The following is a 25,688-nucleotide window of genomic DNA, read 5'->3' as shown; positions in this document are numbered from 1 at the left end:
AAGTAGTATTTACCTAAAGGGACTTGATGTATCTGAATGTAGGTGAGGGCAGCACAGGGCAGAACAGGGCAGAACTACCAACACTAACTAGGCCTACTAACAGAGGTCACCGACAAAGGCATGTGCAAATCATGATCTGTTAAGTTTCCAGTGGTGCAACAAATTAGATCATTTCTGCAGTGCCTTAAACATTCAACACTTGCTTTTGTGCTACCTTTTGCACCTCCCCTTTCTCCCAAAAATGACCCCCAGGTCGAAAGCAATAATCACATTTGATTTCCTTGCCATGTCTTGTTCATCTAGACTGCAGCCTGCTAGACAGACAGACAGACAGTGTGTCAGCAATACCTGAAGGGAGGGGAGGGGAGGGGAGGGGAGGGGAGGGGAGGGGAGGGGAGGGGAGGGGAGGGGAGGGGAGGGGAGGGGAGGGGAGGGGAGGGGAGGTGCAAGTGTTGCCAGTGTGGTAATGTCCTATTCATGGTAGCCTCATGTGGAAGCTGTCTGCCAAAGTTATAAAATCCTAAACTCGTTCATATTCAGTATTGTCAACTGTGTAAGCATTATTTTTCTTCAATAATCGTATTATTGTCAGTCAGTGTAAAGATGTTTAGAGATCTTCAGTTTGAGCTTTTTGCATGCTGATAGCATCTCTCTCTGAATGCTGGTGTATCGGTCCTTTTTGTTTCGTTGTGTCCCCCTGTGCACGCTTTCTATGTCACTCTCTCTTTCTCTCTCTTGTCTGGATCCCAGAGGTTCCTCACTGACCCGCGAAGGGAGAGCCCTCTGTTATTCCCATCATTCCCTTCTCCGCCACGGGAGCCGTCTGACCTCGGCCGGAGGTATAAAACAAATGATTTAAGGGCCTCAACCAAAAAAAGAGAAAATAAAGAGTTTTCCAGCATGGTAGCCTGTTTTATAAGGAGCTTTACCCTAAAACCTAATTTTGATATAGTGCCTTGGCAGTAGCACAGTGTGGTCCAATTTCATTTAAAGCGCAAATCCCATTTCTCAGGTAGTTCACATATCTTCCAATGACAGGTCCTGTCCACGCAGACCCGAGCGCTGTTTGAATCAACCATCAAAAGGTCTGATTTGATTTGTGAGTGTGTATGTAAGAAGGAAGTAGGGTTTCTGCTGTCACGTGGATGGCAGATGGCAAGAGACACGATGTAAAGGTGGAATGACAGATGAAATGAAGCCTTCAAACCTTTGGAAGCATGCAGACCTGTCGCTTCTGTTTTCTAGAACCACAGTCTACTGCCTTTGAATGCAAAGTTCAGTCCTGGGAAACGAAATGCTTCAGGACTATCCAGGAAACTCTTCCGTTATCTGGCACATTAACTAGTCTTATGGTCGTTTTGTTCAATCCCATTTTGATATTCTTTTAACTCTTCGTGTTCTGCACTCTTGTGAGCGGATCCACCAAAGTATCAAGATTGGGTTTTGGCTGCTTAGCTGGGATGAAAGGCTCCCACACACAGGCTACACTGTAGGCCTCTCCACTTGTCAAGTGCTTCCTTTCTTCACACGGTTTTGCCTTCATGAAATGCTTCACTTAGGTAGGAGTACGAGTTCAAAAGCCTTTTTGTACCCATGGGTCTTTAGTCTCAGAATTACAGAAAGACATTTGCTCTATCTTGATAGTGTACAAATCATCCAGCTGTTGCTAAATGTTAAGGCACCAGGTTATCAGGTTCCATGTCACAGCATTGTGTTAACCGTCTGCTGGGAATAAAATGCAAATTAACATGCAAATGCATGTTCATTTATGAGTAAGAAGACAGTAGCAGACAGCATGGCAGTATTCAGGTTGTGTTGAGAGAAAGAGAGGATGTTGAGGCTGAAGCCAGACAAACTCATAAAACCAGAGTGAACCGGACGCTAAATTATTTAGCTGTCAGATAAAATCAATACCTCAATCTGTTTGACATTCTGCAGAACCATTTGGTGGGACAGGCAAACTTGTCTTATATCAGAAAATGCAGTTAATGGCTCTGACATATGGTTTGGCAGGCCAGAAAAGCTGTTATTAAAGGTGACTTCCTATTGGGAAAGAAGGGATATCAGCTTGCCTATTTTGTTTTCTCAGTAGGGCATTGGATCTACACTAAGACTAATCGGTTTTTAATTTAGGTTTCCTTCAAAATAGCCTTTGCCAACTGAGTTAAGTCCTTTTTTGGATATTACTCAACCAGTTCCATTACATAACCACAGCAATGGAGAATTGATTCACAAGGAAACTCTGTATGGGATGAACAAGTCAGTCCCTACAAAAGTCCCTATTGCCGTGTTTATAAAATGAACCAGCAGCAGACAGAAAACTATTTCCAAGAGTTACTTGAGGCTTTACATGAACTCAAGACCAAAGACTTGATATTCTCAATATCTCTGACTTGGCCCTTTAATATGTCGTCAAAGAATAAACTGTGCGTGTTTCAAAGTTTCAAAGTGTTTTTACATGTTCTATATTTTATAACACCAAAATTACCCCATACAGACTGAATGGTGAAGTCATTTGCCGTATAATTTTGATGAATGGTCTTTTTAACAAAAGTTGGAGCTTATTCAAATGTTCAGAACTCTTGGTGCTCCAGGCTAGCTTTTCTCTTCCCATCCAGTATTTTATCGACCGAGAGATTGTAAATTCACAAAAAAATCTACACTTCATCAGTTTACTTACTGAGCTGAACAGATTGCCCACCAGGGGGTTAAACATATTTTTCTGTCAGAACAAAAACCTAAAAGCAATTCATTATTATTTAGTTTTTTGATCATTATCAGTTCAGGTTCTACAATTAATAAAAAAATGTGTAAAGATAGTATATAGCAATGTTTTTTTCATTTAGCTTTTTTTTTTACCTTGGTAAGAACCAGATACAGTATTCTTAATCATTCCCTGTCTCTCCTAGAGAGACTGTCTGGGGTTTAAACGGGTGGTCGGAAGGCTTTTTGTGGCTTTTTGGTTTTCAGATGTTCACACGCTTAAGGAAGCAATGGAATATCTGATAGTATTTGTTCCAATTGTGAATTGAGACTAGTTTTTTAAGGGTTTTGTTAAAATATGTAGTGATGTTTGGTACCAATATGCAAGCTTTTTGATTATATGCGGCAGGCTTTGTCCAAAATATTTGTCCAACTGTTTGGACAGAAATGCAGAAAACTCCCCAAAAATATGACTAATATGTTCATAAGACAGTTCCACATGGGTTTACTCACAGTTGTTCCTTGAACTATGCCTTTTTTAATGCTTTAGCTTTCCAGATTTCGTAATGTTTCATGGAATTCCCTGGTCAAGTTCTGAGGATGGGACTAGTGTGATTTTGCTTTTGGAAATGTTCCAGAATTGAGCTGTTCAGATGAAAGCATTTTTTTTCAAAACATTTCTCACATATAAGCTACAAGCCTATAGTTGTTGGCCAAACAAAATGTAATTATGGATTGGAATCCAGACAGAGTATTATTATGTTGGCCAACCATACACAAGTGAAGTGATAGAAACAGGGGTCTGAGGCTGTTAAGCAAATACAACAGCTGTTGTTAGCTGAGATTTTGATGGGAACCACATGGCTCTTCACGGCTCCTGTCTGATTTGCCAGTGGGAAATAAGAGCCAGGCAGTAAGTGGGTCACCCCTCCTTGGACTAGTTTAGGAAAAACGTGACCGATAACTGCAAAATACAAAAACAAGAATATAAACCCATTCCAATGGTTAAAACTGGAATGTGTCTTCTTCCCAACATAAAACATTCTTCCTTTATTTTAGTACAGGTGTTTTCCCGGTCTACTTTCCCATCGTTTAAAGTCACTGAAGACTTTGCCAAACAGTCTGTTAACATTGAAAAGGGTTGTGAAAGAAAGTGTTGCACAATCTCATTGCAGTTGAGATTATATTCTTCTACAAAACACAAGGAGATCTGAAATAATAATTTGCACGAGTTTTATAGTGTAAATAATACAATCACTGCCTTGACTAATAAATGCTTTTTTAAATCAAAAGTGCTTAGCTTTGTAAGTTTTGGGACCTTGCAAATCTAGACAATTTGATTATGTTCAGATTTGTTTGAGTTGAAACTAAACCTCTGGACATCTTTTCAAAGTAGAACACAAGAGTTTTACTACTTGCTGAAAGAGCCAACCTTCTAGTGCAACTCAGCAAGACTGTCTGTTAGGGGTTATATTGTAATAAAATGCAGAGAAAAGCCCAATCAAATAAAATAACAACGTGCAGGTCACAGTGGGTAGAGAACTGAAAACCTTTTCTGAAACAGTATATTGTCTACATTGCACGGTGCAGTACAACATAGACACAAAGAAGAAAATGTTCAAAGTAAAATAATGCGGAGACATTTGATTTGATTATCGTCTTACTATTTACCTACATGGTTAGATATAGTGGGGAATCTTAAAACCGACATCATTCAGGCTTCTCTCAAGAATTATTGGTTTAGTAAGGTTGGTAATGGAGATTAAATTACTTGTTGGGACCAGATAACATTTTATATCCTGTCTAAGACAGCTTGCTGTTGAAATATTGGTGTTTTGCACGTAAACGTATGCACATAAGTTTGGATTGGAGCTGGAATGTTCTTCACTAGCACCTATCTTATACAGGTGAGCATTCCCTTTTCCTCAGGCTACATAGAAAACACATCAACCATTGCGTTGTGCTTTTGACACAGAATGGACAAAAGTTCAGTGAGTACGATATGTACTCCATCACAATGACTTACTCTTAAAGTTGTCCACAGCTCCACTCAGATGAGAGGGATCTACATAGAATACAAACCTTTGCTCTTAGGTTCCCATCTGCTTTTTGATATTATCTGTTCCACAGTTTCCACATGCTCACAAAGCTGTTCCAGTTGTTGTAATTTAGAATGATTTTTCCATTGTCTGATCCAGAGTGCAGTGTGTTTGAAGAGAAGAGTGGGCAGTGCACTAAACAATATCTATCACAATCTTTTGCGGTTACACACTCTCTTTTTGTTGTAGATTTGTTTACTGTGGTTGTACATACGCTGCTTTAACAATTGCTGTGAAATGTAATTCATTTTATCTCTCTGTCCATCTATCTACTGAAAACCTTATATTAAAATGTTATTTTAATATCTATTGAGCTATTTGTCTTTCTATCCGTTGGTTCATCCGTCTGTCTGTCTGTCCTTCTATCACTGATACAACTGGCAAATGTAACCATCCCTTGTATGGTTTTCAAATGGGTTTCATTTAATTTTAAATTTATACTTGAAATTATTTTATGTAGTCATACCCTTGTGCAGGTGTCTTATCATGCAAAAAAACTGGGCATGTTTTTCATTCATAAAAAAAAAAATTAAGATCCAATGACAATATATGAAGGAAAAAAAACCAAAAGGATGGCGTGGACATAGCACTATAAGCATTTGTTCTTTGTGAGAATTCTTGCAGCTGTTCTGCCATCTAGTGGCAGATGTAGGTAATGACACAATTTTGTTTAAAATAATTCACAGACAATCCAATTCTAACCTTTCTAAAGCGACTTTAATTTCTTTCCAAAATAATTCATACAAATGCATACAGTCAGTCACAAACATTTCTTTCTGGATTTTGGTTGACCAAAAATAATGATATTTTACTGTATAATATAATACATATATTGCTAAGCCTACTACTTTACCATAGGGGGAACCAAAGGTAGGCAGAAGGTCTGCTACTAATTCTGCAGCTAACAGCCACTTCTCAGACAACACTTACAATCAAGTCACACTGACACGGGCAAGCAGGACACCAGGTATGTATGCACGAGACATAAGGGCCGCCTCTCCCAATGTAGTTTCAACATTTACACAGAGCCCAGGGAAAAACACATGCCCCTTAACTGACAGAATGAACGAGTCTCATAGCAGTCTCAAAACAAAAGTGGCTTTTCCTGAGAAGGAGTGCAAAACCTTTTGTGGCTATCAGGGGGACAAATTTGTTGCTTTAATATAATTTTTTCTTCTTGTATCCTACAAACATATTTTTCTCATAACCCTAAAAACTGTACACAAACATGAATCTTTTACCGACTACTTCAGATGAACAATGAATCCGTATAGGACACACAAACAGATATTCATCCATGTATTTGGAACAAACTACAGTCTAGAAACAGCAGAATTTCATTTTTTCTTTCCAAATTGATATAATCTTTTTTCAAAACTTTTTTTTAAAAGAAGGGCAACGAAAATAGGGTTAGGCCAGGAAGTCCCTCAGTCAGTCAGCCTGCTAATGGAACAGGTGAGAACCACTGGCACCTCCTTTCCCTTCTCTTTGGGGTGAAAAGCAGTTGGTGTATCCAGGATGGTGCAACATTAAACAATGTGCAGGTAGAAATGTACACTTAGAACAGGTACAAATCTGTAATATGTACCTCATATTTTTGTTTGCAACATTGTGCAGTGCTTCAGCTCACTGAATGCTCCCCTAAAATAGATTGACAATGTACCACAGAACTCTCTGGAAAGGATGTTTGGCTACAACCAGAGAGCCCTGTGTGGGTGCAGCTTGGACTGGTAGTATCTACCAAAGGTAAAGTTACAACTGGTCATTAGGGTGCTGCTCTCTGTCACCGTCAGGCTTGCCTGGCTGACTAGGTGAAGGGTTGTGGGGCGGGTGTGTGGCTGACTGGAGGTTATGTGTGATGGGCATGGCGCTGGGCACAATCCCCCCCCCGGCAGGAGTGAGGCCCCCAGAGGCCAAACTCACAACCCCGGGGGGATATCTAGAACCAGGAGACACAGAAAAAGACCGCAATGGTTACAATGAAATAAGTGTCTATTTTACTACAAGTTCACCTAAAATTAAGAGACTGAAGTGATTATTAACCAAAAATGTACACAAAGGCAGAATTTTCAACCTCGAAGATATTCGATTCATTAATATAAGGGACAAGGCTCCCTGTTTAAAACATCTCTTGCCGTGGTAATCTATCTGTCTCATTTAAATATATGTAATGTCATGTAAAACAGGAAAACGTTGTTCATATGCCATGTTACCTGTAAGCACCATTGAGCTCAGAGTGGAGCGCTGCGGGGTCCATACCCGCCCAGTGGTTAGTCTGGGTGAGGAACTCTTTATTCACACAGTTCTTCAGACTGTCTGGGATACGACCTGAAGATGGGAACAGTGCTGGATCATTAGTGAATCTGTGGTTCCTGTGGCTTTCAGTCTGTTACACCATATGAGAACCATATGAGAAATATTGTACGAGTTGTCACATGTATACTGTAGTCTTTTAGATTTGTTTATGCTTTAGACTCAATATTGCACGTCAGGATAAACAACTTGCAAGATCATTGTTTCGTTTTAAAAGTGCCGTGAGAAAAGTATAGTTCGAATCCAGTGTCCATGAAGTGTGAAGTACCGGTGATGGCTCTTCGGATCTCGCGGGCCGCCTCCTCCCTCATCTCGATGGAGGCCTGCTCGCTGTACCACGCGGCGTGAGGGGTGCAGATCAGGTTGGGGGCATCTTTCAGCGGGCCCTGGCTGAAGCTGACACACAGTTAGATCTAGTTACCCCGGCCGCGAGCAACACACAATCGCGACCACTTTTCCAATGTGGGTGTTTATGTGTGTGTTTGTCAGAGAGAGAGAGAGCGAGAGAGAGGGGGAGAGAGAGAGGGAGAGAGAGCAGGAAAGAGAGAGAGGGCAGGGAGAGCAGAAGGGCTATCTTGTGTGAGTCTGTGTGTGCGCTCACCTGAAAGGCTCCGTCTCGTGAACATCCAGCGCCGCTCCTCTTATCCGGCCATCCTTGAGGGCCTGGGCCAGGGCCTTCTCATCTACGAGGCCCCCTCGCGCCGTGTTCACCAGGAAGGCTCCCTGACGCATCTGCACAGAACCACATGAACACACCTTTGACGAAACATCTTTGCCCGCATGTGCCTTTCTGAACATTGCAACATTGTGTGTTTTATGTTGTTGATCAGTGGTGAAAATCTATCTTATGTGTAAGTTCTGGGCATGTTATATGATTGTGAAGTGGTGTGGTGTGTGTGTGTGTGTGCATGCACCTGTTTGATAGTGAAGTCATTGATGAGGTGGTGGTTGTGTTCGTTGAGGCTGCAGTGCAGGGACACACAGTCCGAGTGGAAAAGCAGGTCCTGCAGGGTATTGACCCGCTGCAGCCCCAGAGCTCGCTCAACACCGTCCAACAGGTAGGGGTCGTAGAAGATCACGTTAAAGCCAAAGGCTTTAGCTCTCAGAGCTACCGCCTGGCCTACGCGGCCTGAACAAACACCGCAACACATGGCGTTTTAGTCACAACCCCCAAGCTTCCATCCCTCAATTCTGGACGCCACGTCCAAACGTCCTCCTTTCATCTCATGAGACTAAACCAGTCTCAAACCACGTTTTACCCCATGCTATGCCAAATCGGAGCAAATCCTCAAAGCCAATCTCCAACCCTCCCAACTCTTCCTCCGCCTCCACACCCTGTCCTTACCCAGTCCGATGATGCCCAGAGTCTCCCCTCTGATCCTGGCCGCCCCAGACGCCACCTCCCGTATTTGTTCCACGCTCTGGACCCGGGTTCCTTCACGGAGGGACTGGTGCAGCCAGGTGGTTCGTCTGTACAGGTTCAGGATGTGGCACAGCGTCGAATCGGCCGTCTCCTCCACGGACGCTGCCGGCATGTTGCACACTGCGATGCCTGCGAGGTGCGAGGTGAGGAGGAGGAGAGTGTCAAAACACTGACAAAATGGACGAAAGGTGTTAAATACAAGTTTGACAACGAAATGAGCGACCAGGCTCCAAAAGACAAAATCTTTGTAGGTTATCATAACTCCTATTTATGTAAGATATGCTTTTGAGTGACTTGTATTTGTCTTTTTCTTTTTTACTTGATACCAGCGCAGCTCACCAAGATCTCCGGCAGATTTGAGGTCAATGTTGTCGAAGCCGCTGCCTATGCGGACGATGATCCTCAGGGCTTTGAACTTCTCCAGGTCCTCCCTCATCAGTGTGATGGTGTGGTACATCAGAGCTCCCACAGCCTCGTTCAGAACCTGGCGACAAAGACACAGGTAACACAGCTGTCTCCAAAAACATGAAAGAGACAGAGGTACAAATGTCTTAAGCAAAGTGGGCTACAAAGACAGATGACAATGTTTTCTTAGCACATAGAGGGCTACAGAGACAGATAACCATGTTTTCTTAGCACATAGAGGCCACCAAGATTGGCAGCAGGGTTATCTTAGCACGTGAACGACTGTGTAACCAGATAACAGGATTGACAGACACTGGAGAGAGACACTGAGAGAGAGATACTGAGAGAGACTGACAATGTAATTTCTCTGGCAGACATCCAGACTTGGACAATAGGCTAAACACAAAAAAAATCTGGATATCAGCTTGATAAAGCTTAGTACACATATGGGCCATATTGCATAATAGTCATGATAGTGTGTGTTGGGGGAAAAGGTTGTGTTCTTGTGTGTGTGTTTGTGTGTGTGTGTGCTCAGTCTACCTTCTCATGGATCTCCTGGGTGGACTGGGCGTCACAGAAAGCCACGGTGGCCACATCTTTCAGCACGGGCATCTCCACTGTGCAGTCACGCCCATCCAGAAGAGCCACCAGAGGGCGGGGATGCATTGGCCCGTTCATGATGGGCGGCCGGATGCCTGGACAAACACAGCACACACATAAACACAATGGGGATTGTCTCATCTTAGTACCTAAAGTTAGTGCCGTAATATTAGACACGCTGATTTACTTTGTCAGCTTTCCTACATTGTATGTGACATACAACCTTTTCTTTATAAATCAAAAAGCACATAAAGCAATGTTTTGTTCCTCCAAAATATTAGCTGGTTTCTGAAAAAAGCAGACAGTAAAGCCATGGCTTTAGAAAGCAAAATTCTAATTGACAATGCACCAAAGGCACACTATGGTTGTTGAGAAAGTGTAGTGTCATTAAGCAATAATTACACCCCTTCCCACTCTCAATAGTTTAATAATTATAATAGGCCATTAGTCAGAAACTGGGACCAAAGGGATAAAAGCTGTATTTGTATGTTGCTTTGGATAAAAGCATCTGCTAAATTAATTAAATGTACAGTAACTGTAAATGACTTAAACAAATGTACATTTAACTGCCTTGTCAATCACACAAAAACACATTAACACACATACAGAAACAGTATACAAACAAAATATGTTCTGTAGTTTACTAAATTGTCCTTGTTATTGCAAAGCAAAAGTGTAAGGTTTTAATTGTGCATTCACTCACTCGTTAATTTGCTCTGATGCTGGTCTGTTTGTTTTCCACAAAAACAGAAGCAACACATTTTTAAACACATACGCTAACAGTATGCGTTTAAAAGGTTATCACAAAGTTGCTCTGAATCTATTCTCTAGCTCTTTATGATATTATTAGCCCCATGTCCTTTCAAGGAATTCACATTAATAATTCTAGGAAAATTACAGAATACAGAGGACTCCTTTAATTTATTTTCTATTTTTAATGTCAAACCACGAGACATAGTGAAAAAAAAAAATCTAGTTCCAGATCTTGACTCACCCTCCAAGGTCTAATGTGGTTTCTTAGTTTTACAGTCAGAACATGAATTGTCTCCATATCCTTGGGGTATCTGTCTCCTAGTGGTTGTGACTGTACACACAAACAAGTCAACATACTCACACATGCAGGACATATGTGTCTGACGTGTCCCTTATTTTGGATGTTCAAAACATGTGTCCTCTGTTCTGGACGTTTGTAACAGGGAAACTATCCTAAGTGGCGCATAAAACACGTCATTAGATCCTTGACATATCTGAACAAGAAGAACCGTGACACAGGGCAGTCCTTTCCTCATTTAGCATAAATTAGTTTATTGTGCCCACAAGGAATTGCATTTCTATAATGAAATGTTAATTAATACAAAGCATACAATCAAGGTTACAGATGGTCTGAATTAGGTATAGTAAGTGAAACTCAGTGTTGAGAAAGGGAGAGAATGTCTGCACCTGTCAAGCTCAGTAATTTATGTTCCTGGCCAATGTGGCGTGCTTCAACATGGCGGAGGCAGGCCTAGCCTATCTCTACCCACGGTTCAGTTCCCACCAGAGACCTGCCAGAAGACACACCCCTCTCCTTCCCTCCTTCTGCCTGCTTCAATAAATCCTCAGACCACACCACACACACATATACACACACCTGACAAGGCACACACACACACACACACACACAGGCACACACACACACAGGCACATACAAACACAGACAAACTGTGATTCTGACAGATCTCTTTAGGTTGAAGTCTATTTAGATCACAGCAAAACAGACCGTCGGTCAGAAGCTATTTAGTACAGAAATGATACCAACCATTTGTGTAGACCTGTGTAGCATGATAAGGATCGTTTTTATCACCCGTGTTTAATAATTACCTCTAAACAAAAACTGGATAATAAATATGAATGTAATAAATTCCACAATAATATAACATAAAGCTATGGCATTGTTCTTTCATGTATTAATGTATAATTACAAGATGTTTCATTGCCAAATCTCTGATACCCCATGACTTATTTTCTGACATGTGATCTTCATGGGTTGTAATCAGCCAATAGGGAGACCCCCACAGGGGATGAAAGACATCTGTGTTAATTAGCCTGGGCTTCATAACCCGATCAGAGGACCCCTGCGATTCCGAACATGCTACACGAGACGTGAATAAACATGTACCGCATCCTCCATGGGATCAAACTGTACTGTGTGAAAATATTTTTATGGAACAATACTTAAAAACAGTTCAGAAACAGTAGTCAAGAGGCTAAAGAGGGCATTTTTATATCTGTCCTTGTCTACCCTAGTTCCTCAGAGGACTGTTCTAGAATGAGCATTTGCTTCCTCTTAAAAAGTCAGAATTAGGAACATTTTCAAGGCCAGAGCCGGAGATGACATTCTCTCCGACTGGAGAATGCACAGGAAATTATTAGCCAGGTCCTTGGCAGCCCCAGTACCTCAAATCTCCAAAGAGAAAAAATCGGAGTATTTCTGTTTTTCATCACGGCTGTAAAGTGTCATCATTCTAAAGATAAACAATACAGACCCTGACCTTGCTGCCCACACATATCCTATGACCAGGACTACAGTGTAACACACACATGCAAATACAGACACACTAACACTCAGCAGAGAGCAAGCAGTGCTCTATGAGCATGAACAAAAAGTGCAGATTTAAGATAATGGAGGGGGAGGGGGGGGGGGGGGGTGGTAGAGGAAAGAATACTGTATGAAAAACATAAAACAAATATCTATATGCACAAACAAATACACACATCCACACACAATCATACAATATAACATTTAATGTGTGATCCATGCACAAAAGAGGCAAACGTTTACCTAGAGGTAAGCCTTTGTTCAGCAAATGAGAGCTTCCCATCTTTTCCCCCAAAGAAGGATATTCAGCAAGACATTCACAAAATCCACAGCATATGGCGGCTACCTCAGCTTCCTTATTCCTTTTTTCCTGCCCCCTTAGTGACAAGTATACACATGTGCTCACCCTTTTTCCGTCCCTTCTTCTCCCTCCCTCACTCTAACTCCCTCCCTTCCTCACTCTCTGTTTTGACTATTATTCTCTGTCAAAAACGCGTCCATATACAGAATGCAAGTGTCGCTGCATTTTATAGGAGTGGGAAAGAGAGAAAACGAAAGGTTGGAGGAGGAGAGGGGGGTGCGCAAGTACGAGGTGGCGGCAAGAAAGAGATGGGGAATGGGGGAGGAGCTAAGGCCACTCAAATTGATCTTTTGTTTCCTGCAAGATAGAAAACATGACGTGTTATGCAATGGTAGGGTGTTGGACGGTTCTTTTTGATGGTTTGATTACAACTTAGTCACATTTATAAGTTAATATAGAAACCTAGTATGTCCTGTTAATAAAACATTTGAATTACATTACAGTTACACTATGTAACTTGAGTATGTGTAATACAACAGACATCCCGTTCATCTATTTTGGAAGTAAAATCCAATATAAATCTTGCTAGTAGCCTACTGTAAATGATGAACTTAATGAATTGAGAGTTAAAATTAGTGTTTTTATTACTATGTTATGACTTTCTGAACAATAAATTATATATTTTTGGAAGCTAGTTTGTAGACAAACAGTAAGTTAGGATGGGACCATCTAAGACGAATGATTGGGCCAGGGAGAGTGAATTGAAAAGTGGATAAAAGGGATATTATTATATCTTATTAATGTGCGGTGCAACACTGATATAAGTTTCTACGTTATCCGATATGTAGCTGCTCAGTGCTCACAGTAATAAGATTAACCAACATGGTTCCATCTACATCGTCGCAAGATGTCAGTATTGAGCTAAATAGGCTTTCCATTTTACGCTGCAACGAAAAAAACGCCAACACCACCACTAACATCATAAACGAAAATGGCGGTGCAAGAGACAGCATCACAACTATCCATGGCTCTCAAGGTTCAAGAATATCCCACCCTAAAGGTAATAATCGGATCATGTAGAGACGATGACAGGTCCAAGCCTCAACGTTGTGTTATAATGCATTCGTTCTAGATAGTCATTGATGTATTATCCTGTGAATAAGCCTTATTTTGACAACTTTACTATGCTCAGCTGTGAAAGAATCCGATGAAAGCAGAGTAACGTTGGACTAGTAGTTAGCTCAACGTCAGATACGTCGTGGTCGCATTATCACTTAAGACTACTAGTAGCTGTTCCAGGCCGTGGTTTCATTTGAAAAAGACGTTAAACTAGGTTGAAGTTAGTCTAATGTGCTGTCTCAAAGTTCGCATGCTAACCAAGTCGATCATACCTCTTTGCCTACAAATGTGGCAGTCTAATACTAGTACCAGGCTACTGCTAGCTGGCTACGCTAGCATAGTTGCTGTCATCCACTCGTCACTGACGCAGCTGTCTGACTAACATTAGAGCTTTGTAACTTAGCTTTTAACTAACGACAGCTAGCTATCGTATGCAAGCAGCTTGCCTACATTGGCTTGCTTCTAACAAGTTCGGAAAGTATATTTCCCAGACAGCTAGTATGCGAGTAAAGGTCCAATGATTACCCAACATTGACTACTCTGGTGCTAGCTAGCTTAGCTAGACTAGAGCTACTGTACCTAGGCTAACCTTAAACTGATTACTAGCTCACTACTACTAGAGCTAGCTGTCTGGATCATGACATGGTACCTATCATCGTACCCCACTCATAATGTCATACTATAGTATGCAATTCAGTTTTACACACTGGCAGTCTAAATGCAATTAAGATGGTGGTTTGAAGCTACCTTGCGATTCAGTTTATTCTCAAAATGGCTAGCTAGAAGGTTCTCACCAGACCGCACCGCTACACAATCGTTTCATGGCCTGTTAGAATGCTGTTTGCTCGCGTCTTTGTTTGTGGTGAGGGGTCGTTTGGGTAAGTATTTGTAAATCTATTTCAGTGATGATGCGGGAATTTTATCTGGTCTGTGGCGAGCATACTGTACTGTGTAAAATAGGATGTCTAATGTTAAGTTAACTTGGATACATTAAACAAGTATCACCCAAAAATTGTGGAACCTTACATAATATGAAAATTACACTGTCTTTTTTAAGGGCTGGTTTTGAATCCGTCTGTCTTGATCATTCACACAGGTACCTTACGAGACACTGAACAAGCGCTTCAGAGCTGCCCAGAAGAATATTGACCGAGAGACTAGTCACGTAACAATGGTGGTGGCAGAGTTGGAGAAGACCCTGAGCAGCTTCCCAGTAGTAGACTCAGTGGTGTCCTTACTAGACGGGGTTGTGGAGAAACTCAGTGCTCTCAAGCGAAAGGTAAGGTACTAGATTCACACAAGGTCACCCTTTCCTACAAGATCCTGTTCAAGATATAGGGAGTCAGGTGGCTGAGCGGTTAGGGAATCGGGCTAGTAATCAGGAATAGAACCAGCAGTTTCTGGCCGTGCCAAATTATGTTGTGTCCTTGGGCAAGGAACTTCACCCTACTTGCCTTGGGGGGAATGTCCCTGTACTTACTGTAAGTCGCTCTGGTTAAAAGCGTCTGCTAAATGACTAAATGTAAATGTAAGATACGGCATACTAGAAAACCCTAGCAAAAGCCGTAGCCCTTAGACTAAAACATTGACCATTTTGAACATTGGGGGGGGGTGGGATCCATAGCAGTTTGGGATATGAGTACTCCAGTAAAACATGCTGGGTGAAGCCTTGACATTCAGTGAATGTAGCTACTCTGCATGTTCTGCAGCCTCCCTAATCTGGTTGTGGAATCTGGGTTGCAGGCAGCAGAGTCTATACAGGCAGAAGATGAGAGTGCCAAGTTGTGCAAGCGGCGCATTGAGCACCTAAAGGAGCACAGCAGTGACCAGCCTGCGGGCACCAACGTGTGGAAGAAGAAACGCATGGACCGCATGATGGTGGAGCACCTGCTTCGCTGCGGGTACTACAACACAGCGGTAAAACTGGCACGACAGAGTGGTATAGAGGTACGTGTGTTTGGGTAGCATGTCTGTTGTTTTTCATCTGTCGGAACTTGTCTTGTTTGTTGGTGGAGGATATCTCTGTTTTCCCTGATCTATGAAACCAGTTGACAAAGAATAGACTTGTGTTGTTCTTTGCCTATGTGGAATTAATGTCCCAATGTGTTCTAATTATATGCATTACGTCATGTCTTGTATAAACCTCCTCACTTCTGTGGTACTCCAGGACTTGGTGAACATCGAGATGTTTTTGACAGCGAAGGAAGTGGAGGAGTCGCTGGAGAGACAAGAAACCGCCACATGTTTGGCCTGGTGCCATGACAACAAGTCACGCCTTCGCAAAATGAAGGTGAGCATTATTTGTCTCACATTTCAGCAAATGTTTGTCTCTAGTCTTAGAATGACCTTAAACTGGGTTATATATTCTGTTTGGCGTGATTTCAAATACAGTACATTGTTTTCTCCTCTTCAGAGTTGTCTGGAGTTTAGTCTGAGGATCCAGGAGTTCATCGAGCTAATACGACAGAACAAACGGATGGATGCTGTCAGGTAGGGGAATGAGCTAACCTCTCTAATAATACCATGCTGCTGGATGAATTCGGCCTCTTTGATAATACACTTTTAATGCAGTTTGGAATGAGGAATAAAAAGTGTACAGGGAGGTTATGGGCCAACGCCGTTCTGTTTGTCTGTGTGCGTGCATACATGTCAGACATGCACGGAAACACTTCAGCCAAGCTGAGGGAGGGCAGCTAGACGAGGTACGACAGGTGATGGGGATGCTCGCCTTCCCCTCCGACACTCACATCTCCCCCTATAAGGTAAGTCTCCTGTGAATGGAGTCCACTGCATGCCATACCTGTTGGGGGGTCAGATGGCTGAGCGGTTAGGGAGTCGGGCTATTAATCAGAAGGTTGTTGGTTCAATTCCTGGTCGTGCTAAATGACGTTGTGTCCTTGGGCAAGGGGGGCAAGGCACTTCACCCAACTTGCCTCGGGAGAATGTCCCTGTACTTTACTGTAAATCGCTCTGGATAAGAGCGTCTGCTAAATGACAAAATGTAAATGTAATGTTATACCATACGGATGGGAAAAATGACACGATGCATGTGTTAACTGATTGACATCAAATCAAATATGCACTAGGATTCATGTTTACTTATTCCACCATTGCTATAAGATTTTAAAGGGTGTGTTTGTTTGTGTAAGACTATTGGAGGTTTTGATGGTATCAGTTGTGTCTGAATGTTCTCCCTGCCCTTCCCCAGGACCTGCTGGACCCAGCACGATGGAAGATGCTGATCCAGCAGTTTAGATACGACAACTACCGTCTCCATCAACTGGGGAACAACTCTGTGTTCACTATCACCCTCCAGGCAGGCCTGTCTGCTATCAAGACGCCGTATCCGCCCTCGCTTGTTCCTCTCCCTCCATCTCGCCCTGTCCCATCTCTACACTGCCTGCATTTATAAGCTCCTGTGTTCCAGATTTTTGTTGTCTATACAATAATGATACAGCAACACAGTTATTTTTGATTGGTGGCATTCTATCATAGAAAGAGGGGATTCCAGAGTCTGTGATTGGTACCATTTTCAAACGCACCAGTTTCAGCCCCTTAACCATCATACCCCCAGTCAGTGCTACAAGGAGGACGGGACCTCGAAGAACCCAGACTGTCCAGTCTGTAGCAAGTCTCTGAACAAGCTGGCTCAGCCCCTTCCCATGGCTCACTGTGCCAACTCTCGGCTGGTGTGTAAAATCTCCGGAGAGGTGATGAACGAGAACAACCCTCCCATGATGTTGCCCAATGGATACGTCTACGGATACAATGTCAGTCTTTCTTTCCGTCTTCTGTTATTATTATGGCTTTGTGATCATACTGCATCTCCGTGTTGAAACCTAAGGCCATTGTTTGAGTTCTTTCAAATAAAAAATCAAAGCTAGCTGTACACTTTTCAGATCAGTAATCACTACAGTGAAAGAAAGAGAAATGGATTCACGCTTGGCCAAAGCTGATGGGTGATTTTGATTTCAATCAAAAGATGTAGCTATTTGTTAATTGTTTTATATTTTCATTCTCTCTAGTCCCTCCTGTCCATCCGTCAAGATGACAAGGTAGTCTGCCCACGGACGAAAGAGGTATTCAACTTCTCCCAGGCCGAGAAAGTCTACATTATGTGATCAGACGGGTCAACTAAGGAACAACGTGATTGGATACTCTTCTACCGTAACCTGTGACCTTGTCTAATCAGTGCAAGGCGGGAAGCCTACATATATGGCCTGCCTGCCCGCCCTGATGCAACTGAGCTAAACTCCAGCTCATCCGACTGATGAATATCCTGTCTACAACCACAACCCCCATCAACTGACGAAAACATACTGGTCAGAGATGGCTCAGACACGGAACACTGTGGGAGTGAACAAGAGATTATTAGTTAACAGACTTGTGTTTTTAAAGTGAGACATTTTGAGTTTGATTGAACCTAGTAGGCCCTCGAGTAGCGTGCTGTCAATATAAACTTGGCAGACTGAGTTATAGGCGGGGTCCAGTGAACTGCATAGTGGCCTCTCGTTTTGTGATGCACATTCTTGTTAACATTGTTTGTAGCCATGTTTAGGGGCATGGGCGTTGATTTGAGGACTTAGGAAATTGGCTCCTTTTTAGAAAAATACTGGATACAGATTTGACCATCATGGTGTACAGATTTGGGTTTGTCAATTGTTTATATTTGGGCAATGTTTCTCTTGTCTTCTCAGTAACTGAAGGGACTAAACTGGAGAATGACCAAAACAAACTAATAAGAACTACAGTGTCTAACCTACACCAACCTATCATAGTTTTAGAACACCAGAAGATCCCCTTGACAAAAGGTGGATGTTTTTTCAGATACGTTTTCAATAGAATAGCTAAATTATCTGTTTTCTATTGCCAAGTGGTCTTCCTACATTGTGTGTGGTTTGGCAATTCCTTATTTTCCAACCAACTTAGACATGTGAACTAGTCACTGTACTTTTGATATTTGTTCATTTGAAATGAAAGTGATGAGTTTCATCCACATCACTTAATGTTTGCCATTTAACTTCATATATATTTTACAATGATAAACCCTGTGCATTACAATAAAGAAAATATGTTGTGAATATTTTTGCTCATAAAATTGTATCTGCTGGCTGATAGTTTGTGTGACTTCCGATTTCATAGGACAGCATAGTTTGGCTTAGGTGTTCCTTGATGATTAATGGTCACCTTGTCATGAATCTCAATCATTACCATCCACTTTTCATTGGCTGGTTGCTTTTCAACTGTTAAGTATTGTCATAGTAGAACGACTTCAGAAACTGCTCATGCATGTTTATCTTGGTAGGATAGATGGATTGCTCAAGAAACAATGATGATAAAGATTTAAGTAAAAATGTATCCTGTCATTTTTTCCCAACCAGCCACTTAATGGTATATAACTTGTATCACTATATATACTATAAAATATGAATCCACAACAAACTCCCAAGGCTTGACTGGGATGTTTGAAAATGGCAGGTAGTTGGAAAAAACGTTGTGAAAAGAAGTTTGTGATGCATGAGAGGGTAGTGAACACTTCAGGGGAGGAGATGGATGTGTCACCATTTACAAATAATCATGGTGTGATGACCATTTAGACCATATTCTACACTCCTCAGCAAGTATCGGCAAATGCAGTTTGATACTGTTGGCACCTTGAGTCTCAATTGCCCTATTGATGACTTTACATAAAGGCTGAGGGGCCTCATCAATCTATTCAATCACAAATAGGTAGCACTAGGCTGCATTACCAAAGTCATTGTTCAGATGACCACATGACCTGCCCTCTGCTGTTGTGCAAATATACTCATCAGTTTCCCAGCTGACATTGAATCCAAGTTTCACATTTCGGGCTCACAATATTCTAGTCTACTGCTTAAATCCAATAAACCACGATAGAGGTTAAGTAGGTTTTAATAACAAATGTACAGAAGCATGTGTCATATGGAAGACACATGAAAATGTGTTCAGGTTTATTGATTTCTGGGTTCAATCAAAAACATGGATAATACAAATTATAATACAATATTACAACAACAGTTATAATACAAAGGAAATTGTTTTACCATTTGCAATGTGAATAGACTGCAGTCGCATTTGTTTTCAAGTCTGCAAGTCTGCTTTCTAAACCATCACACACTGTGTATCAGCAAACACATATAAATGAACTGCTTTCCACGTAGTGGATGTCCTAGATAGTTTATCAGTATTCACATATTTACTTTAAAACCTCTCCAGATCTCAAAATGGGCGCACTGTCGTGCGATTGGCAAGCGCGTTCGTGAAATGTGACGTCATGATCCCCTATAAATACAGCTTGAATCCCTCCCCCACACAACCTTCATATTCTTTTGACGCTGGTAACGACAAACACAGAAGGTCTAAAATGGACAACGCTGCCAAAATCTGCAAACTTTTCGTCGGTGGACTGAACGTCGATACCGACAATGACGGACTCCGCAAGCATTTTGAGCAATTCGGTGAGCTTACCGACTGTGCTGTAGTCATGAATCAGCAACTACAGAGATCCCGCTGTTTCGGCTTTGTAACCTACAAGACCGCGGAGGAGGCCGACGCTGCAATGGCGGCTAGGCCACATGTCGTCGATGGCAAAAACGTGGAGGTAAAGAGGGCTGTTGCTCGCGAAGATGCCGATGACCCAGTGATAAACGCAAAGGTTAAGAAAATATTCGTCGGGGGACTGAAAGATGATATTGAAGATGAACATCTAACTGAGTATTTTACTCAATTCGGTGAGGTACAGAAGGCCGAAGTTATATCTGAAAAGGAAACCGGAAAGAAGAGGGGCTTCGGCTTTGTTCATTTCACAGACGACGATGCTGCAGATAAAGCAGCCCTTCTAAAGTTCCACACCATCAACGGACACAGAGTGGAGGTGAAGAAAGCCCTGACCAAGCAAGAAATGCGCGGCGGCGGTGGTGGTAGGAGTAGAGGGGGGAGAGGCATGAGAGGCAATCAAAACGGCTACGGCAGTGCTAGAGGAGGTGGTTACAACACCGGTTATGGGGGTGGTTACGGTGGGGGCTATGATGGAGGCTATGGCGGCGGCTATGCTAGTGGTGGTTATGGAGGAGGATATGGAGCTGCCGGTGGTTACGGAGGGGGCTACGGCGACCAGATGGGTGGTTATGGTGGCGGCAACGGTTACAGTGACTTTGGCACTGGCTACAACCAGCAAGCCTCCGGATACGGGCCCATGAAAAGCGGCGCCAATTACGCTGCGGGTCGGAGCAGTGCTCCCTATGCTCGAGGCGGTGCTGGAGGCTACGGCAGAGGTGCCTATGGCGGCTACTGAACCAATGTCCACGACAGACTATTCGTAAGAATTCTCACACCCTCAATACCGTCAGATTGGACGTCTAACCGAGCTCAAATCAGTCATGGGGCATCAGCCGTAAAACACCAGGCCAAAATGCGGACACTGTGAACCCTAATCATTAACGAAGACCTCAAAACCAAACAGGTAGGAAGATCACTTCCCAGAACCTGATTTGCACGACCAGCTGTTGCCGTAGGACACGTTCGATTGCAGAATTCATTTATCTTATGTTTAAAGTTGAGGGCGTGTAGCTGTCGTTAGTTGACCTGCTTTTTATTTAGTTATGCGTACAGCATCTTCTCGAATTTAGTAACTTAGGATTGTTTTGTTAAATACTACTATATTTTTCTTATCTGCATTTTAAGCAAATGGTATCGAATTTCCCTAAGACTAGTGTGTTTTCAATGTATTGGGAAGGGGCGCATGTGCTATGGCATTGGATATCCTAGCTTATGTCTCTGATGTAAATTGTGTAACTGTCCACTATTATAGCCCTTAGGTTGTAGTGTTCGCGGGATTGGTGGAGCGGATGCAGTCAGTTTCATTTTCTTGCCAATGTTTTGTAAATCAACGAAGTACGTCAGTAGATTCCCAGCCACTACACAAAGCGTCCACCTTATCAGTCTGTTCGTTTCCTTCACTTCCAGCAATATCTCGATGTATATTGTATAATCTGTCTGAAGATCAAACTACTATTGTTAAGCATTGATATACATATGTATGTTCATTTTAAATAAAAAGTTAAACAAGTTTAGCTAGTTCTTACTCATTTAACCAGGTTGCCTTAAGTTCGCCTCTTCTCTTGGTTACAGGTGAATTGAAACTATACTTGTTTTCGCATCATTAGTTAACCGGTTTTTCTTCCAATTTATTGTATGCAAGCTCCCAGTGGGATGGTAAAGTCACGTTGCCCATAGCCAATGCATGGAGGCTTTCTAGATGGCTAATAAAGTAAATTCAATATGACTTGCACTTTGTCTCGTACAGTAGTTACCTTTATGCTTTTGTGAATTTATTGTGGACTGGAGGGCTCTCATATTTATTTTTGATTCCTACATTTAGGTGTTCATACTGTTATCCCAGTACGCCAAAATAGCTGTAGCAGTTTGTTTATACAGGACCCTGTTCAATACCTGGGGTCGATTGTGATAGGACTCTGAAATATCTCTTTAGGATCACATCCAGCAACTAGGTATGTAAATCAACCTGTCTTCACTATGTGTTGGTCAAGTATTTAAAGCTATGGATTTTCAAATGGTACACAAATGTACCATGTTTACTAAGGTTCTTGCATTTACTCAATCGTTACTACTTAGACTTAATCTATAGCGTCTTGTATTTAGTAAAAAGGGGGTTTCTGGTCAATTTGGTCCTTATAAATATGTAATGGTTAAGGAGACACACTGCTATTCCTGTGTTTATGCGCATGGAATAGCACCTAGTGTCTACCTCCAGAAAGGGAAAGATTTACCTGACTAGTGGTTCATTCTTTACTTTGTGTTGTCTCTCAGGTTGTCCTGTGACCAGTGCCAGCACATCGATCTGGCAAAGAGGAACATGGTGTCTCCAGTGCATCCAGACCTGGGGACCATGCTAACTGCTGATGCATCACCCAAGGTGATTCTGTCCCAATCCTGGTGCCCCTGCACCCCCACCTGGCTGAATTACAGGTGTATTGGTGAAACATGAGTATGAACATGTTACTGTCTTTGTACATATGCAGGCTATGATACAGAAGTTGTTTCCTAATTTGCCTTTGTTTTTATTTTTAGGAAGGAGATGCACATCGCAAACTATGGGGGATTACTTGTGGAAGTGATGTGTATGGATCATAAGACCTTGTTTTTTATAATAAATATTATAGCAATATTAGCTTGTCTTATTGAATCATTCAAGAGTTATGAATGCTGAGTGGAATGAGATCTGACTTCAGCACTGGAGAAACAGGTTTTTCAGATTGAAAGTGAATCCTCACCATGTCTATGAATATTGGGGTGGAAATGTGTAGGTTTTCCACAACACCTAACTCCTTAGTCAAATTGTATTTGTATATCCCCTCTTACAATCGGAGGGCTTCTAATACACCCATAGAATTGCACTTAAAAAAACCTATAAACCCTCTGACAAGGAAGAACTGTCTGGAAAACTCCATGTTACTTCCTCATTGGCACATAGTATACATTACATAATTCACTTAATTGGTTCAATGCCAGGTGGATTTATGAGGTGATGATGAACATGTAAATGGTTGGATTACCAACTGCCCCTTTAACTAATGGGATCAAACTAAGACATGGATATTATTTGGTGACTTAGTTGGGTGTTGTCACATAAATGCATACTGTCAGAAGTCAATTTAAAAGTTTAATCCTGAGTGATGGCTTTGGGAAATTGGGCTAAATAAGACTTAGATCATAGTGACTATAGCTGGACACAGCATCCATTTAATGATTGTATAGTGATTACAACGTTGTGACTTCAGTTTCAACATGACATTTTAATATCTTAAATCCACTGAATTTTTTCTTATGTAATGGAGAACATCTGGTATCGACCAAGGTATATCCTTTTGGAGGACGAGTATGAAAATTTGTAGTTTACTATTGTCTGAAATTATTTGATTTGGCAGGACACCATGAGTTGTAATGCCTCAGACAATGCCTTCAGTCTGAGATTCACTGGTTTAAAGTGTTTTCATTGGTAATTTGTTAACGAGGTGGCTTCTAAACACGGGGGGTTGTCAACAGTATCTTATTTTTTAAAATGTGGCCATGATAGGCGGGGCTTAAGTGAACTGCGAATCAGAACCTAGAACGTACCGTGCACGCTGCACGTACACTACAGACGGCAAACGCAAGAAAGGCCTTTTACGTCGATCGGCATCTTGGAGAAAAGAACGAACGAATTTGCCGTTTTGCCAGTCTACAAACAATCATGACAAATCAACTTTGCAAGCTTTTTGTCGGTGGATTGAACGTCGAGACTACCGACGATGGACTCAGGCAGCATTTCGAGCAGTATGGTCAGCTAACTGATTGCGCGGTGGTTCTAAATCAGCAGCTGCAACGGTCCCGCTGTTTCGGCTTTGTCACGTACTCTACACCGGAGGAGGCCGATGCCGCCATGGCTGCCAGGCCACATGTCGTAGATGGTACAAACGTGGAGTTGAAGAGAGCCGTTGCTCGTGAAGATGCAAATAGGCCAGAGGCACTAGCTAAAGTCAAGAAAATATTTGTAGGTGGTTTGAAAGACGACATAGAAGACGAACATCTGAATGAGTATTTTTCCCAGTATGGCGCAATAGAGAAGGCCGAAGTCATAACCGATAAAGAGACTGGGAAGAAGCGGGGATTCGGCTTTGTCTACTTTGAAGATAATGACTCGGCCGACAAAGCAGTATTGTTGAAGTACCACACCATCAATGGGCACAAAGTGGAGGTGAAGAAAGCTCTCACCAAGCAAGAGATGCAGGCGGCCGGTGGTCGCGGTGGAAGAGGAGGACGAGGAAGGGGGATGTCATACAACGGCTACGGTGGCGGCCGAGGTGGAGGCTATGGCAGTTATGGCGGAGGCTACGGAGGTAACGACGGTGGCTACGGCGGCGGGTACAGTAACGGCGGAGGCTACGGTAACCAGGGGGGTTACGGAGGAGGTTATGGGGGCCAAATGGGGGGTGGTTACGGATACAGTGACTTTGGCGACGACTACGCACAGCAGTCTTCCGGTTACGGTGCCATGAAGGGGGGCAATTACTCCAGCAGAAGCGGTGCACCGTATGCACGCGGAGGCGGCGGCGGCGGCTACGGCAGGGGGGGATATGGCGGCTATTAGAAACCATTGACCTCCGTAATTAATTTGGAAAAGTCCATAGGGAAAGTTTGATTCAAAGAACTGATATTACACCCATGGGTCGGGGTGCTCACTTTCTTTGTTGCTACAATGGAACCCAAGGAATCGTCGCCCATCACCCACTCCGAATGAATGAACACCCCTCCCCCTAGCCCCTGTTTTCAACCCCTTCCACATAGACTCCTAAACATTATGGACTTTGATACCAGTTAAACTTTTAAGAACTGTCAAATTGTAATTTTATTTTGAAATGTTTGTTTTTTTGGAAAATAAATGTAGTTCACGTCGCATTTTAAGAAGTTGGGTGATAACAGTCAAGTTATCAGCCAGATAAGTCAATTAGTTTAGCAACATGAACTCAGGGGTAATAATGGAGTTGGAAGCAATGTATACTTTTGAGTATCTTAAAATTAGTGACAGGTTATTTTGAGATGTCAAGCACTATCGTGATCATTGCATTATTTATTTTGTTTTATCTGATGGTGATTTTATTTTATTTTTTCCTGTGACCTGTTTTTTGTCCAAGATGTGCTGTTCTATACCTGCAGTTCTGTACTTAAAATATCCTGTATTCTGTTGACCCTTAAGCTTCACTCTTTTGCTTGTAATAAAGTTTTTAAAAGTTTGATAATTTTCCAGGCTGATTATTGTGTAGAACACAAAGGAAGGATCAACAAATGATTCAAGACTGGAGATTGTGTTTATCGTTTGAGAAATACTAATATTGAGTAGGCATTTACAAACAACATTATTTTAAGTACAAATGCAACGTGTTCAATTAATACCATGTGTCATGTGCTGAATTTGGTTCCCATACATATCTGTCGTCACTCTTTTTTGAAAAGTTCAGTTTTTTGTTATGATGGGCCACATCAATCAGGTGGATGGATTGAGGATGTTTTAAGAAGCTTATTGATCAGTGTGATCATTACACAGATGCACCTTGTTTTGATTACATT

At 42.2% G+C, this 25,688-nt stretch overlaps 4 protein-coding genes across 5 annotated transcripts; 3 read left to right on the top strand and 1 right to left on the bottom strand.

Annotated features, from left to right (window-relative positions):
- Window positions 1-5,497: 5,497 nt before the first annotated feature.
- On the bottom strand, window positions 5,498-12,719 carry LOC124467110 (C-terminal binding protein 1). Of its 2 annotated transcripts, none has more exons than XM_047019361.1 (9): window positions 12,365-12,719; window positions 9,484-9,638; window positions 8,878-9,022; window positions 8,461-8,667; window positions 8,030-8,244; window positions 7,717-7,847; window positions 7,384-7,505; window positions 7,016-7,130; window positions 5,498-6,741 (listed from the first exon to the last, which is right to left on the bottom strand). In XM_047019361.1, exons 1-9 carry the CDS (start codon window positions 12,402-12,404, stop codon window positions 6,555-6,557), a joined length of 1,317 nt encoding a protein of 438 aa, XP_046875317.1. In that variant the 5' UTR covers window positions 12,405-12,719; the 3' UTR covers window positions 5,498-6,554. The 2 variants fall into 2 exon arrangements, with proteins under 2 accessions (XP_046875317.1, XP_046875241.1); XM_047019285.1 differs by having other exon boundaries at window positions 7,384-7,511; window positions 12,365-12,718.
- Window positions 12,720-13,377: 658 nt separating this feature from the next.
- On the top strand, window positions 13,378-18,622 carry maea (macrophage erythroblast attacher, E3 ubiquitin ligase). Its single transcript, XM_047020269.1, has 9 exons — window positions 13,378-13,482; window positions 14,638-14,820; window positions 15,285-15,488; window positions 15,709-15,831; window positions 15,955-16,031; window positions 16,195-16,303; window positions 16,750-16,883; window positions 17,116-17,311; window positions 17,567-18,622. The coding sequence occupies exons 1-9, from the start codon at window positions 13,414-13,416 to the stop codon at window positions 17,660-17,662; spliced, it is 1,191 nt and encodes a 396-aa protein (XP_046876225.1). The 5' UTR covers window positions 13,378-13,413; the 3' UTR covers window positions 17,663-18,622.
- A 1,245-nt stretch (window positions 18,623-19,867) lies between these two features.
- LOC124468452 (heterogeneous nuclear ribonucleoprotein A0-like) lies at window positions 19,868-21,846 on the top strand. The gene has a single exon (XM_047021221.1). The coding sequence runs from the start codon at window positions 19,927-19,929 to the stop codon at window positions 20,854-20,856; it is 930 nt and encodes a 309-aa protein (XP_046877177.1). The 5' UTR covers window positions 19,868-19,926; the 3' UTR covers window positions 20,857-21,846.
- Window positions 21,847-23,708: 1,862 nt separating this feature from the next.
- Window positions 23,709-25,355, top strand: LOC124469648 (heterogeneous nuclear ribonucleoprotein A0-like). Its single transcript, XM_047023110.1, has one exon. The coding sequence runs from the start codon at window positions 23,815-23,817 to the stop codon at window positions 24,709-24,711; it is 897 nt and encodes a 298-aa protein (XP_046879066.1). The 5' UTR covers window positions 23,709-23,814; the 3' UTR covers window positions 24,712-25,355.
- Window positions 25,356-25,688: the final 333 nt, after the last annotated feature.

Source organism: Hypomesus transpacificus, chromosome 1, assembly GCF_021917145.1.
Source record: "Hypomesus transpacificus isolate Combined female chromosome 1, fHypTra1, whole genome shotgun sequence".
Classification (NCBI taxonomy): domain Eukaryota; kingdom Metazoa; phylum Chordata; class Actinopteri; order Osmeriformes; family Osmeridae; genus Hypomesus; species Hypomesus transpacificus.
This window is presented reverse-complemented; position numbering and strand designations above follow the sequence as displayed.